Source organism: Sceloporus undulatus, chromosome 6 (assembly GCF_019175285.1).
Source record: "Sceloporus undulatus isolate JIND9_A2432 ecotype Alabama chromosome 6, SceUnd_v1.1, whole genome shotgun sequence".
Lineage (NCBI taxonomy): Eukaryota > Metazoa > Chordata > Lepidosauria > Squamata > Phrynosomatidae > Sceloporus > Sceloporus undulatus.
In genome coordinates, this window is record NC_056527.1 from 102,365,409 (window position 1) to 102,381,031 (window position 15,623).

The 15,623-nt window shown below is 42.2% G+C and overlaps 1 protein-coding gene across 1 annotated transcript in view; it reads right to left on the bottom strand.

The window, feature by feature from the left end:
- MFAP4 (microfibril associated protein 4) overlaps positions 1 to 7,664 on the bottom strand; it is a 12,737-nt gene extending 5,073 nt beyond the window's left edge. The window contains exons 1-3 of the mRNA XM_042472250.1: positions 7,322 to 7,664; positions 1,962 to 2,046; positions 734 to 894 (exon numbers count right to left, since the gene is read on the bottom strand). Of these exons, the coding sequence (XP_042328184.1) occupies positions 734 to 894; positions 1,962 to 2,046; positions 7,322 to 7,327 (252 nt within the window). The 5' untranslated portion in view covers positions 7,328 to 7,664. The remainder of the gene's footprint in view (positions 1 to 733; positions 895 to 1,961; positions 2,047 to 7,321) is intronic.
- Positions 7,665 to 15,623: the final 7,959 nt, after the last annotated feature.

The window sequence follows — 15,623 nt, forward strand, 5'->3', positions numbered from 1 at the left end:
GCAGAATGAAAAGTGGAAACCAGCCAAAAGATTTATCCCCCACCCATGCAAATGAAATACACTCAAAAATGCCACATTCCAGTAGACAGTGTAATCATGACCTATATGGTACAGGTCCAGATTATCTGAAGGACCATATTCTACACAAAAATGCCCAGGTTTTTGGGATGCTTTGAGAAGGCCCTTCTCTCTGTCCTACCAACCTCATAGGTATATCTGATGAAAACACAAGAGAAAGCCTTCTTGGTACAACACTCAAACCACTACACCACACTGGCTCAATCTATACAATAACACTGCATTTTAATACATGAATATATGGTTGCTATATTGTTTAATATCACAGTTACCTTTAGTTCCTCAGGGAGAATTTTAATTGTTGCCATTTGTCCTTGTCTAAATGTTTTTAACTGGTTTTAATTTTCTAGTACCTGTAGTGTCCTAGTAATTGCACATCTCTAGACATTGCACATGTGTAGGCAGATATTCACACACATATTAAAGAGAGAAGGATGCTCTGTTCCAAGAAACGAGGCAGGGCAGTGACTACAAAGAACAAAGACATGAAAATTTCCATAAGAATCACACCCAAAGCTTGTTCTATTACATTGCCTTTTGGAACAACACTGGCACATCTGTCTGAGCATGGTGGATGCAAACATCTCTGCTCTGTGATTGCTAGTAGCACAATAAGATGGACTCCACTCCACAGCCCACCCTGTGCCCTCATTACCGTCCATTTTCCATCGTCAGTGGTCATATCGCAGTATACAGGCACTGGGATGTTGGGGCCCGCAGGGTAAATGAGGTACACACCATCCGTTTCAGAACCTTGATCATAAATGTCTTCACAGTCTAGTGGGAGGGAATCTTCTCCGCAGTGTTGCTGCTGAGCTGTCCCAGCAGAGAAGGAAAATGTTCAGTGTTAAAAACCCACCAGTGCCACATATCAGAAGTTACAAAGTTACACCTAACAGCTGAAATGAATTTTTCTGGCCTCTGGATGGTCATTTCTCTGTGAGCCACATTTCTGGATAGTAGTCTAGGATGACTGAGATATTTTTCTTGGATTTTTAAAAAATTATAAATAATTAATTAAAACATCCTTTAAAAGGCATTTCAAACAAAAGGTATTGCACTGAATTATTCAAAGGGCATTTTAAATGCTGTGTTTCAATTTTCCTTTTGTGTTTACAGATTGTCAATTATTCCAGAATTTCAAAAGCTGTGACAAAGAGCCATGTGAAGATAATTCTTTTCCAGAAAACACAAGAGTACCACATAGCAACAAATTTGTCACAGCTGTTATTTTTACATCTGGATCACAATGGAGACATCCATTTATCCTTTAGTGCCAATGCCCAGGTCCATTTTAACCAACTTCTCGAAGTTAAATCTTCCACATTTTGTTGTGATCTGTCTGCTATAATTCCTTATGATGGAGAGACAATTTAGGCTCCTTAAATATAGAAATCATCAACAGTGCTCCATATTCTTGGACTGTTTGACTTAACATTTTTAAAAGATGTTTCACCAAACTAGAAATCCCAGGATTCCATAGGATGGAGCCAAGAGAGCTAAAAAGGTATGAAACTGCTATAATTTTGCAGTGTCAATGCACTTTATGGCTGCATCTATGCTGTGGATAATGGAGTTTGTCACCACTTTAACTGCCAGAATCCTGGGATTTATAATTTGGTGAGGCACCAGTGTTTTTGACACAAAAGGCTAAGGACTCTGTAAAACTACAAAGTCCAAGATTCTATAGGATAGAGCTACAACACTTCAAGTGGTATCAAACTACATGATTTCTACAGTGTAGATTCAGCCCTAGTCTTTCTGGGAATGTGATGTGAAGCAGAAGACATTCCTTGCAGGAATGCCTAGGTATGGCAAAGTGGCACAGACAGCAAACAGAGGGGTCTGGGCATGATTTAGGTGGCAGAATGAGTAGTACTTACCTTGGTCATTGATTGCTTGTCCTTGCAAAGTAGGTATCTGAACAAGGAGAAGCAGGAACAGTGAGCCTGGCAGGAACAGAGAAGCCTGAGAGAGCCAGAAATGAAAATAATGACTTATCAAAACACATTGGGAGCAGCATAAAAATTGAGGCCTTTTGAAGGGTACAAATCTCAATGACAGGCTGGTTTTTCAACAGGACTATATTCTTGACTCCTTGAAGTGAGGCCTGTCCTGCACCCCAAAAACTACCCCACTGATCCCAGGTGTAATAGATGATGTTATCTCATTGCTAATGTTGAAGTAAGGTGTTAACTGTGATGCTGGAACTTGTTGTTGTTGTGTGCCATCAAGACTTTTCTCACTTATGGCATCCCAAAGGTGAACCTATCATAGGATTTTCTGTTTCTTCAGAGGGAGTTTGCCACTGCCATCCTCTGCGGCTGAGAGACTGTTACTTGACCAAGGTCACCCAGTGGGTTTACATGGCTGAGTCAGTATCCAAATCCTGGTCTCCAGAATCATAGTCCAACGCTCAAACCACTATACCACACTAATGGACAAATTTGTTCTTTCATTTCTCACCAAGTAAACAAAGAACAAAAGCCAGTCCAGAAAACTGAGGAAAGCAATGCTATGGTTAGCCAGCCTCTACCCTATTTTAATTCATTGGACACCTTTGGCCACTGTAAATTGTTTAACGTTATAAACAACCCCATGAATTTTGGTTTGGTGTCTAGGGTACACAGTTCAAATGAACATCTATCCTCTCACAAGTTTAACCACAACATATACACCCATCAAAAAGTTTTCCTGCACAACTCCAGTTGTGAGCACTACATTGCTCATGTGTGTTTGTGCATGCACATGCTCAAGTCAGCTGTTGATGTATGGTGATCTCAGGAATTTCATAGGGTTTTCTAAGGCAAGGAATACTCAGAGGTGGTTTTGCTAAACAGACGAAGAAACTGACAAAACTATACTATACAGCACCTGGCTTTCGTTGGTGGTCTCACATCCAAGTACTAACCACCACTGGCCATGTTTAGCTTCAAATATCAGACAGGATCTGGTGCCTTTAAGGTTTATAGTCTCTTTAGGAGGGCCAGCATGGGGTAGTGATTTCAGCACTGGACTAAGATTCTGAAGACTAGGGTTCAAATCCCCACTCAAGCATAAAAACCCACTGCATGACCTTGGGCAAGTCACACACTCTCAGTCTCAGAGGATGGCAATGACAAACCCCTCTGTGAAATCTGCCAAGAAAACACTATGATAGGTTCATCTTAGGGTCACCATGAGTTTAAAAATTTGGAGGCACACAGCAACAATAAGGCCCTCTTTGTCTAGACCCAGTTTATTCCAAGAGGAACCTGAGATTCATTTCTCCATAAAATAATGACTGTTGTTCAGGAGAGTAGTACCTGCACTGCATACATTTATTCTTCAACATTTCACAGATGAAAACCAGGACACATGTGGCTAAACAACATCAGAGTGTGGACAAGCTATTAATGTGGAAGATTATAAAAGCTGGAAGAGGCTGCATCAGTTTGTTGTTCCCTAAACTTACAGAGAAGGGCATCCTCTTCTCTTCACTCTGCTGAGTTGTCATTGTTGTGTTCCTTCAACTCATTTCTGACTTATGGCAACGGTGAACCTATCATAGGGTTTTCTTGGCAGGTTCCTTCAGAGTGTGTCTGCTATTGCCATCCTCTGAGGCTAAGAGAGTGTGATTTGCCCAAAGTATAACCTAGTGGGTTTGTATTGCTGAAAACAAACTACCTTTGCACACTGGATTCATTATTTCAGGGGAATTTGTCCACAAGTACTACTTTTCTCATTGAGGGACCCCTGGAAATCATATGAGGAACCAAAGAGTTCTCAAGAACATCATTCCAAAAGGCTTCCATTCCCCTTTGTGGTAACTTCTGCATAGTGCATTGTTTTATTTGGATATAAATCTAATGATGGCCTGCAGCCTGACATCCAGCAAGAACTCATCACAAAGAAATTTTAACTAGCAGCCATGCCAGTCATTCCTGAAACAACAGGTCCCTCTCCCTTCAGACTGAAATCCTAAAATGGATATGGAAGAGTGTTTTTCATATTCCAAATGCTCTGCCTTCTTATGAGCGCTCAGATTTAATTTTAATCTGTCTTGTTTCAAAGGATATTTTTGTAAGGCACTCTCAATCCCTGGCTGCATCCACATTAATGCAGTTTGACACTGCTATAACTGCAATGGTGCAATGCTATGGAATTCTGGGATTCATAGTTTTCTGAGACAGCCTTCTCTGTCAGAGAGCTCTAGTGCCACAACAGACTACAAATCCCAGGATTCCATAGAATTGAGCCATGACAGTTAAAGCATTGTCAAACTGCATCAATTCTGCAGTGTGGTGTCTCTGTGGGAGTGGAAAGGGAAGTGATATGACAGCTTGTTATTGTGTGCCTTCAAATAATTTCAGACCCTATCATGGGGCTTTCTTGGCAGGTTTCTTCAGACGGGACTGCCCTGCCATTGCCATCCTCTGAGGCTGAGAGAGTGTGACTTTGCCAAGGTCACCCAGTGGGTTTACATGGCCAAGTCAGGATTCAAACCCTTGTCTCCAGAGTCATAGTCTAATGCTCAAGCCACTACACCACACAGTACTCACATGTATATCCATATTGATGTTACATTTATATTTATTTTCCTGATAGAGAGTACAGTGAAACACAAAAACCTGCTTGCTTTTCTAAAACAACACTGGGGCAACATTTTTTTTTGGGAAAAAAAAATAACAAATTTTGTAAAAAAAAAAAATGGTTTGAGCCCTGAAGGACCCAGGAGGTCTCCAGACCTTGTGGAAATGTTTTACTCTAGTCAAGACTAACAGGAGGAGTTAGGCCCATGTATTCAAGTCAGAAGTTTTTAAGAGTGGGCAGCCTTGATAGTCAGCACATCGTAGATAAGAACAGAATATCCACAAAGATAATAAACTGTTACAGAATATCCCTTTCATGCATTCAGTGAACTTATGGAAATGGGAACAGGGATCAAGCTGTTTGTCCTAGACCACATCTGCACAAGCCAAAATACTTCAGGAGCCCCCTTGCAGAGGAAGGAGGCAGGGTGGAAATAACACAGCAGACACTGAATTGGCAAAGGAAAGGCCACAACTTTATTGAACACAACAACAGTAAAAGAGGTTTGGCCAGAAAGCATAAGGTCTGGATCTGACATCCACCAACCTGCGTTGGTCAATGAACCTAAGTGCCTGGCTACGTCCAGGCTTCGGGATGACAGAGGGGTAACCAGCCTAAAGTGTGCTCACCACTTAAGCATCCGGCTATGCGCATGATCGTATCTTCGCCCCATGTCACCAGGGAATGTTGAATCGATGTCGCCCCCACAATGGCGACATTGCTAGCCCTCAGCAGCCCCGAGTCCCATGGGACTCCCGATTCCATGCTCCGCAGCATCGGAAACCACACCCATCAGGTCCACGACCTATGCTGCTGCCCCAGGAAAACTTGACCTAAAAAGTTGTGACAAAGCACAGCCATAACAGGGGGGGGGGGGGGGGGAGCCAGAAAAAATGGCGCCGAGAGCTGGCGCGCCACGGGCCTATATAGGTCCATAAGCCAATGGTTGGCCAGGAAAGTCCTGCCTCCCAGCCAATCAGGAGCCGTAGCTCCAGCGAATAGCCAATCCGGGCCCTCTTCCACCCTGCAAGGGAGGCTGGGAACTGTAGTTCCTGGCCAGGAAGTGGCCCGGCAGTGCAGTGCTTCTGGATCCACTCCCAGAGGAGTCTGGGAGTGGTAGTCCGGACCCCACGTGGGCCAGAAGCGCCACGGCCGCAGCAGGGACACCACTTGGGCCCAGGCTGGACCCAGCGGGGCCTGGAGCTGGCGGGCTGCCTTGGCCCGGGGGAAGCCTTGCCATCCTCCCCACCTCCGCAACAGGACCAGTCTGGTAGGTCAGGTGGTCCCATTTCTAGCCTCAAAGTTGTACTGAATTCCCTCCATTACCTGGCACTCTGAAATGAGGCCAGGTAGCTGTTTGCATGCACATCCTGCTGTGCCAGTGCCACCATGGCCACTGATGCAAATCACACTCATTTTGGGGGAGGGGGGTTGATATTTTATACACACACACATACCCTGTGCAAGAGATTTAAAAAGATGGAGTACTAAAGAAGAATGAAAGGAGAGGAAGTTCACTTTTTTCCTTGCCAGAAAAAAATGGGCAGCACAGGAAAGATGGCACAAAAATAATCTTGGGGCTACACATTGCCCTAGAGCTATACTTTGTCCAATTTGGAGGCACCAGATCCCTTTTGATCTTCAAAGCTAAGCACAATTAGTACTCAGAGGGAGATCACCAGTGAATACCAAGTGCTGTAGGCTGTATTTAAGAAGGCAATGGCAAACCTGCACTGAATAAATCTTGCCAAGAAAACCCTATGATAGAGTCACCTTATCTCAGCATTGACTTGAAGACACATAACAACAAATATATAGGATATGGTATGTCACCATCATCATTATCATTCTCAGCACTCCATAGTTCAACAAACATCTTTGATAAGGATTTTATTGTTTGTTGTCCTGCATCAAATATACAATTAGCAGGCTGACCTGGGCTTTCTGAATATCACAGGAATCAAGCAGTAGATCCATCCAGTACATACTTCCAGATGTGTGGAGCTACAAGTCCCATCATGCACACTACCACAGCTGCACTGGCTTGGAGGGTGGGGGTTGCTGTCCAACAAATCTAGAGATGTAAACCTGGTTGTGGAAGGCTTTCTTAGGCAGATGGCTAAAAGAGCTTTCCCATGGCTGAAGGATCATTTGTATGAATTATGGAATAAAAGCCAGAGTTTTAATAAAAGAAACGCAATCCCACCAGATCCAGTTTAGTTCAGCATCCTTTTCCCCCAGTAGCCTGCAAGAATCATCAAGGCAATAAATAGCCTTTTTCAGCTCTCACTCACTCTCCCAGCAATTGGGTTTTGGAAACATCTTCCCTCAATAAAGCAAGGCTGTATTCACCGATTGTGGCTAACAGCTGTTCCAAGTCATTCCCTCCTTTAAAAAGATAAACATTTTTGTTCAATAGCAAGTATTTTTTTAAAAGATACACACACTCTGAAGCTGATCGTCATCACATCTTCTGACAACGAATTCCATAAATTCAAATCCATGCCACTTTTACAGAGGTCATTGTGCAAAGCCAATAGGATGGGTGGAACAAAGAAGGGAGAGATAACTAAGAAGATGATCAGATAGAATCATATCCAGCTCAAGCTGTCTGTTATATCCATTGCCCACCCCGCAAAACATAGGCCATTCCCTCATATGGATACATTACCTTCATGTTGTCCTAGGGTTTCTCCTTTGCAAATCTGGTTCCCCTTGTTTATAAGACTGGACAGATTTTGCGGGAGTAGTTGTTTCTCCCACCCTCCTTTTCCTTTGCCTTCTCTGGCCTAAAGCAGTGCAGGTTGTGTCTATTTAGCCCACACACCCCCAAGGCCAGGAATCAGAAACAATTTGTAACGGCTGCTTTGATAGCCCAGAACTATGCAGCCATGGGATGGGATGGGGCAGGAAATGGTGTGTGTTAGTGTGTTAAAGAAAGAAGAGAGAGAGAAAAAAACAGCAATGAGACAGGAAAAGAAAGTTGGGGAGAGAGGAGGGAAGTTATGAATGAGCCAAAAGTTTAGATGGTTTCCAGGGCTCTTGGCAGAAGAGTGTTATTGTTCACCCTTGCATGCATGTGTAAAACATTTTCTTTCCCCCTTTCCATCCCTCCCTTTCTCTGGAAAGAAAGTCTTAACTTCAACATCTGGATGAGTAAAAACATGATCTTGGAAACCAGGATAGCTGGGCTCAGCTCTGTAGAACAGTGTGGTCAATACGCCGCTCTTGTGGTCACTTACAGCCATACCCTCCAACTTTCCCAGAGACAATCCCAGTTATTCCTCTGTCCTACCACTTTTTCCTCTGCTTTTAAAATGTCCTGTTTTCCTTTCCCCTTTCCCCTATTGGCTTGAGCATATTTCAATTGCTTGAAACTGAATTCAGATTGTACCCATATCAGGAGATTAGGACACAGAGGCAAATCCCATGCAGAAACGGGATTTTAATATCCACTAAACACCCACGAATGCAAATTGTTTTTCAGATGCATTGGTGGAGAGAGAAGTAACACGAAAACAACCCAAATGGAAAATCAACAAATACCACTCCTTTCTACTTTCAGAATTTCCTGAATGTAAAAAGGAGCAGGCTTTGTCAGCTTTCTGTTTGGCTTATTTTTGCGTTATTTCTTTCATGCAAATGTCATTTCAAAAACAACCCACATTTGTGAGTTTATTTTACTTTCTGCTAAGGTTAACCCCGAATGTCATATGAAAAACAACTCACAAAAGTGGGTTATTTTCACTTTAAATCTAGTTTCCGCATGGAAATTGTCCTGTGTGATAAGCACCACAGTGTGGAGAGGACAGCCAGCATGGTGCAGTGTCTTGAGTTTTGGACTACAACTCTGGAGACCAGGGTTCAAATCCTTGCTCAGTCATGGAAAGTCCCTGGTGATTTGGGGCTAGCCGCATCCTCCCAGCCTCAGAGGAGGGCAAAGGCAAACTCCCTCTCAACAAATCTTGCCAAGAAATCTCTGTAGTAAGTTTGCCTTAAGGTCACCATAAGTTGGAAATTAGCTGAAGAAATAGAATAACAACAACAATGAGGGAGAGGAGAATTTTTCCCTTCCCAGTAGACTCATGCAAAAGTGAAATGCTACAGATGCTCCTATCCTATCTATTGTTTCTCATTAATTACTTTTGCCATCTTGGCCACACACTGATCTTGCTTGGCCACAAGTGTCCTGATTTTCAGCTGTGAAATGCTGGAAGCTATCCTTCCCCCTCCCTCCCTCAGTCACACCATCTCTGTGTTTATGATCCTCAGACTCATTCCATCTTTTTTCTCTTTTGATGTCTTAAATAGAAAAGATGAATTGTCTTTCCTCAGTACTGTACACCTAGAGACTTGTCTACACTGGCCAGAATATTCCGGGCTGCTCCCAGAGTATTCTGGCCCTGGGAGTTACCTTAAATTTACCCCATTACCTCTGCACTCCAGAGCGATGCTATACACACACCCAATTGTGCTGCCCAGCATTGCTGCAGCTGGTACAAGTCACTTCCTTAGAGATCAGAAATGAAGCACACAGCATTGATCACACAGCTGGGCACCTCGTTGTGACCTCAGAGGGAATGACTTGTGCCAGTGGCAGCAGTGCCAAGTGGCATAGTGGGATATTTCTGTAACCAGCCATCCATTGTAGCTCCAGAGTACTCTGAATTTTCCTGCAAAATCTGGAGCGGATGTTGAGGTTTTTTACACCGTTTTAGCCAGGAATGGGGCAGATTCAGTGTAGAACTGGCTTTCTTTCATGAAGACAGTCGACACTCCAATAGAGGCTTTGGTCCTGCAATGTGTAGACAGGTCATGGTGAGGGTGGGGAAAACTGATGTATTTGATCCATGTAGACATGGCCTAGGAATGACAATTCACATTTTAAATAAGTTGCAAGGTCTTTCAGTACGGTTTAACTTTTAAAGTTTTGTCTGTCTGTCTGTCTCCCTCTCCCTCTCTCTCATCACCAAAACATCTGGACATTTTCCATTTCTCTGTTTTTGGCATTCTGTGCATCCCCTGGAGGATGTCTGGTGCAGAAAATTAGCCCACAAACCTGATGCAGTTGCACATCTCTGTTACAGATTCCAGCGAGGTTTAAATGGGCAGTTATAGAATGCAGGACCATGTTTCATTGCTTTGGGATTTTTTGACTCTGACAGTACATGTAACTTTCCTCCTTTCCTTTCAAGTATTCTGTTTTCACTGCTCAAACTCAGCCAGTCTTCATCATTACCAGTTTGCTGGTTCATCTGAGGTCACCCAAGACTGGATTCCTACCAGCATGCCCTGCGCTTTTCTGTTCTAATCCAGCATCCCTTTTTTGGTCCCTTTGTTAGAGCCAGATGAACCCAATTGCCTTCATTCCCACCATTTCTGCTGAGACCCCGTCTGCAATCAATACACCTAAGGCAACACTGCATAGCTGGCAAAAGGCCTGAGGAACCTGGCATCATTTCTCTATTTCCATTTGGCTCTTGACAGGAGCAAGAGAGAACTGAACAAAGAGATAAATGAGGACTGGCAAACAATGGAACTCACAAGGTTCCAGGAAAATCATACCTTTCCTCTTTGTAGGAGATTTGCTGTAATCTTTTCTGAAACACCCCAATAACATTGTTTACGATCAGTGTTCTCAAGGCATTCCATTTCCACCCCGAGACAGATATTGGAAGATAAAGCATTCAGTGTAGGAGCAGGAATCATGCAGCCCTCCAGATGTTCTTGGATTGCAACTTCCAGCATTCTTTACCATTGGCAATACTGGCTAGCGGGGGGGGGGGGGCAGCATGGTGTAGCGGTTTCAGCATTATACTAAAGACCAGGGTTCAAATCCCTACTCAGCCATGGAAACCCAATGAGCAACCTTGAGCAATCCACACTCTTTCTCATCTTCAAAGGAAAACAAACGCCCTCTGAACAAATCTTGGCAAAAAAACCCAATCATTGGTTTGCCTTAAGTCTGCCATAAGTCAGAAATGACTTGAAACCACACAATAAATGCTGGCTAGGGCTCAAAGGAGATGTAGTTTAGCAACATTTGAAGGGCCAAAAAATTTCATCCCTGATTTAACAGGCAACCATCTTTGGATATCTGTTCCTACAGCATTTGTTTACTATAAAATCTCCCCATCCTGCCCTTCTTTGTGAGTGTAGAGGCTTGTAATAAATATAAAAAACTCAGAACTAGATCTTGCTACAAATGTGTAGCTTTATTAGATAATACTCTCTGACAGCTAATTCCCTTCCAAATGTCCTGATGTGACTAGGCCAGAGTTTTGAAAAGTTTTTTATTAGAGTACAGTTCTCATATTCCCTCAGTTGGCACGACCACTTGTAGTTATGGGAGCTGGCATCCAAAAAGTAACTTCCCCAAACTTGGAGAAGTAGGCTTCCATGGGTAGGTACATGGCAAGCTGGATAAGGAACTAGGCACAGCAGCAAGAGTCTATATTTTGCCATCACATGGAGCATCAAGCTTTGCCACTCTGCCCAAGATGAGATGGATAGCATTTAAGATTAGTTAAATTATTTTGGTATCTTCTAAGACAGAATACCCTATAAGTGCTGCTGTGCATTTTCTTGCATCTGAAACAAGAAGCAGATTCTACTTTCTACTGAGGGGGAGACCAATGCTGTCAGCTTTCAAACTGCTGCAGATCTAGCTCTTCATGGAGTTGGTTGAGACAGGACTTGTGGGATTTTCTGTCATAACTCATCATTTGGAGATGAATGATTCAGACACAGTCAGACTGTCATGAATTGATAGTTCCTGAAGATGGTGACCTATTCGAGTCTGAAGTTTTGGAAGCTGAGGCATTGGGGGCCCTTGCTCCCCAGCTAGCAGAAGCAGAAGTTGAAAATGCTTTTGGCACACTTCCATCCTTTGTTGAAAGATTAAGAGACAGGGAGAAATTGTGCCACTCCCAGGAGCCATTAAATAGGGATGCAGATTAATTAGGCACCCAGTATTTTGGAGCTCCCCAGTAGCTCTGTCACTCACAACCTTATCTAGGTGATTGTCATTACTCTTCAGTATTCATGTTTTCTTGAATTTGGACTGGGTATGCTTTTTGGACTCTGTTTACTCCTTGCTGGCTTCTTGCATCGGGATTGCTTACTTGCTGTAACAATGTCTGGCTGGAGGATGACCATTGTCTTGCTTATCCCGTCATCTTGTTTGGCTAACCTGTGTCTGACATATAGACTGAACTGATGACCAAATAGTTGTACTCAAACCACCTTCTTCCTGTATCACTTGTTGACTGGCACATAGGACATTTTCTGCCTCACATGCCGAAATAATATATCAGGCCTTAGACAGTAAATTGAATGAGTGAGGGAGAACCTGATCCATTGCATCAGCAATGGATGCAAACTGCAGGAAAAGAGATTCCACCTCAACATTAGGAGGAACTTCCTGACAGTAAGGGCTGTTCGACAGTGGAACAAACTCCCTCGGAGTGTAGTGGAGTCTCCTTCCTTGGAGGTCTTCAAGCAGAGGCTGGATGGCCATCTGTCGGGGATGCTTTGATTGTGATTTCCTGCATGGCAGGGAGTTGGACTGGATGGCCCCTGTGGTCTCTTCCAACTCTATGAGTCTATGATTCTATGATTCTATGTGAACCCACACTGTGTTTTCAATTTATGAACATTGGGGGGGGGGGGGTAAACAACTCGAGCTTCTTAAACTCTTCTTTGTTAATCTGATACAAAAACATCTACTGCTCTGCTTATTTCTAATCAATCTCTGAAGTGGCTTCAGTAATTTTGAATCAGTTGTCATCAGATTATGCAGATGCTCTCCATAGGTAGACATAGAATAATTATTGCTCCTTCACACAAGGTGCTTCTTTTTTTCTTTTGCACAAATCCAAAGGTTGGCTTCCTTCAAGGTGTTCTGATTTAAATCAAGGCAACTTTCACTGTTGATTCAAATCATCACTCTTCCACATCAACTAGACTGGCAAGGGATCAGAGGCATTGTATCTGGAAGGCCACACATTGCTCGCCCCTGATTTAAATCATCACATAAGAAGTTGATTTTAAACCAAAATCCCAACTATCCAAATTATCTTTTTCCCCGAACAAGTGTGCATCTTAACTGGTTTCTGTTATCATTTAAAAGTACGTGTACTTTTATTTGCAGCTAGAGTGGTCAAATAGTGGCCAGAGACATAACCCAAAGCTTTGAGTCATGGAATTGATGTTCTTTTCTTTTTGCACTGAAAAATTTATATTTTTCCTTAATAATAATATTATAATAATAATATTTATTTGTATACCGCCCTCTAGCAAACCAATCCGGGCGGTTAACAACAGTAAAATATAAAATATGACAATTAAAAACACTTTATCCCTCCCCCCCTTAAGACAGTATTAAATAGTATAACATATTAAAAGAATTGTGAAATTAAGAATCATAGGGTACAAAAATAATGCAGTTCAACACCACTTCAACTGCCATGGCTACATCCTACAGAATCCTAGGATTAGTAGTTTTGTGAGGCATCATCACTTTTTCCTAGAAAAGACTAAAGACCTTGTAAAACTACAAATCCTAGGATTCCATAGCATGGAGCTACAGCACTTAAATTTGTATCAACTGCATTATTTCTACAGTACCCATATATTCAGAATTGGACAAGACCACAAGGGTGATCCAGTCAAACTGCTTACCATGCAGGAATACACAGTCAAAGCACTCCTGACAGATGGCCATCCAGCTTCTGTTTAAAAACCTCCAAAGAAGGTGACTCCACCACACGCTGAGACAGGAATATTTTTTTGGCATCAAGCAAGATCCATTGTCTTGAAGGACAAGTTTCCAGAACTTTCAAAAAGAAACAGGTAGCGTTTATTGGTAGCTATCAGACTTGGGGGGCAGGGAGGGGGTGAGATTTCCAAAGTGAAATAAACTGCTGCAGTTGGTGCTCTGTTTATTTGTCTTAAAAGTCAGACAGTACTTAACAGTCAAAGATACAATACAATCTGTAATGAAAATGAATACATTGAATTTGGTTTCTGTAACATACGTACATACAGCCATCACAAACCAGTTCATTTATTCTGCTGGGAAAAAAATAGAAAGAGTATTGACGCTGCTAATATGAAAGGGAGTTCTTCAGAGCCTGTAAGTTACATTTATACAAAATGGTATAATTTTGTCAGAATGAGACCAATGATAGGTCACTGCACATAGAGATGCATTCCTTTTGACATCTGACTTGACGAAACCAAGGAGTAAGTTGCAACCCAGAGATCCCTGTAGCCATGTATGTGTAAATCTTCATTAAATTTTTTTGTGAATAAGAACTAATGTTGTAACATTCTTGTCTGCCAGATGCAAGAAGTGCCTCTAAAGCTGTGCCACTTTCAAGCACTATCCTCTGTGAACTGCAGTTTTAGCATAGAAAATGCTATGACTTTTGGAACAGAAATAATATTTTCTGCACAGATAAATCATTTTCTGTACTGAAAATCATGTTTTTTACACAGGAAACTTGATTTCTGCACAGAAAATGCCATGCTCTGGACAAAAAAAAAGTACATGCACTTTTGTGTGTTTGTGTGTGTGCTGAGAAGATCCCAAACGGTGAAGATTCTTGTTTCTCCACAAGCCTCCTTTTTGACATCACTTGGAAAATGCCATTTCATCTATTATTCAAACAGCTTTGAATATTTTTTCATTCCTATGTATGTAAAAATCAGTGGCTTCTCATCCTTTGCTGACCTATTTTATAGGTACAGTTTTCTAATTTCAAAAATCAATAATCTTTTTGAAGATACCATCTATTATTTGAATGGCTGTTCAGTGCAAGTCTGGTTTAACACCCAGGCTCCTAAAAGAAAGAAGTCCAGGAACCTTGAAATTGCCCATCACATTTATTACCGGGACAAAAGATTGTGCATCATACAGTCACCAGTTCATAGCCTTCTCCACTATGACAGGATATGCTGACCTTCTGTTAAATTATATGAACAATCTCCACAACTGCATCTACACATATGCATTTGCAAATGCACATATTATGCAAACCTTTGGCCATTCTTGGTCCTCTTTGTGCAAAGTCAAACTACCTAGGCGTATGGAAAGCCTGAGCATTTTATTGTCTAATATCTCCTTATCATGACCTTGTAAGTGAGTGCCTTACTTTTATACCACCCCTGTTGTCGATGAGAGAGCTGAGAAATGTTGTCTGGCCCAAAGTTGTCTAGGAAGTTCATGGTGGGAGAGAGATCTCAACAGGAATATTCCTATGGTACAGTGTCATATCAAAAGGGGTCTGCTAATACATGGACAAACTCAGAGCCTGGACTAGTTGTTTTTAGACTACAATGGTCATACTAACTAGGGGATTCTGAGAGTCATAATGCAAAAAGTAACTTTTCTAACCTCTAGACAAGCTTATTATTTTGTTAAAGATCTAGCACTTAGGAAGCAGGATTGTCCCCTTACTGATACTGTGTGGATGTAATACAAATTTATTATGAAAAGGGCTTAACCCTCCATGCATCACCTTACATTTTATTTGGACAATTTGTGTACTGATAGCTTGAAAACAACTTTCTACAGATGATGCCTTGTGCATAAGGACCCTCTGCACTTCATTTTTGCAGTCTCAACTAGTGTACGGTAAATTGCAAATGGCCTGAAGTAAAACAACTTACACTGTGTCTTCCTAAAATTTAACTGGCACAGATTTGAACTTCAGCTGAACCAGAGAGCTGAGTGATGTGATAGAATCTTGAATGCTGAAAGCATTCCAACACTTCTAGCTACAGGTAGGGAATACATTTGTGACTGTTCCTGTGGTCTCAGGCAGATGTCTTTGCAGTGCTTGGAAAAACAAGTAACTGTTTGGACTACAACTACCAGTATCCTCCAGCTGGCTGGCTGGAAGGATTCTGGTAGTTGTCATTCAAAAGAGTGACTATCCCAAGTTCAGCTTTCTCACCACTTGGTATCA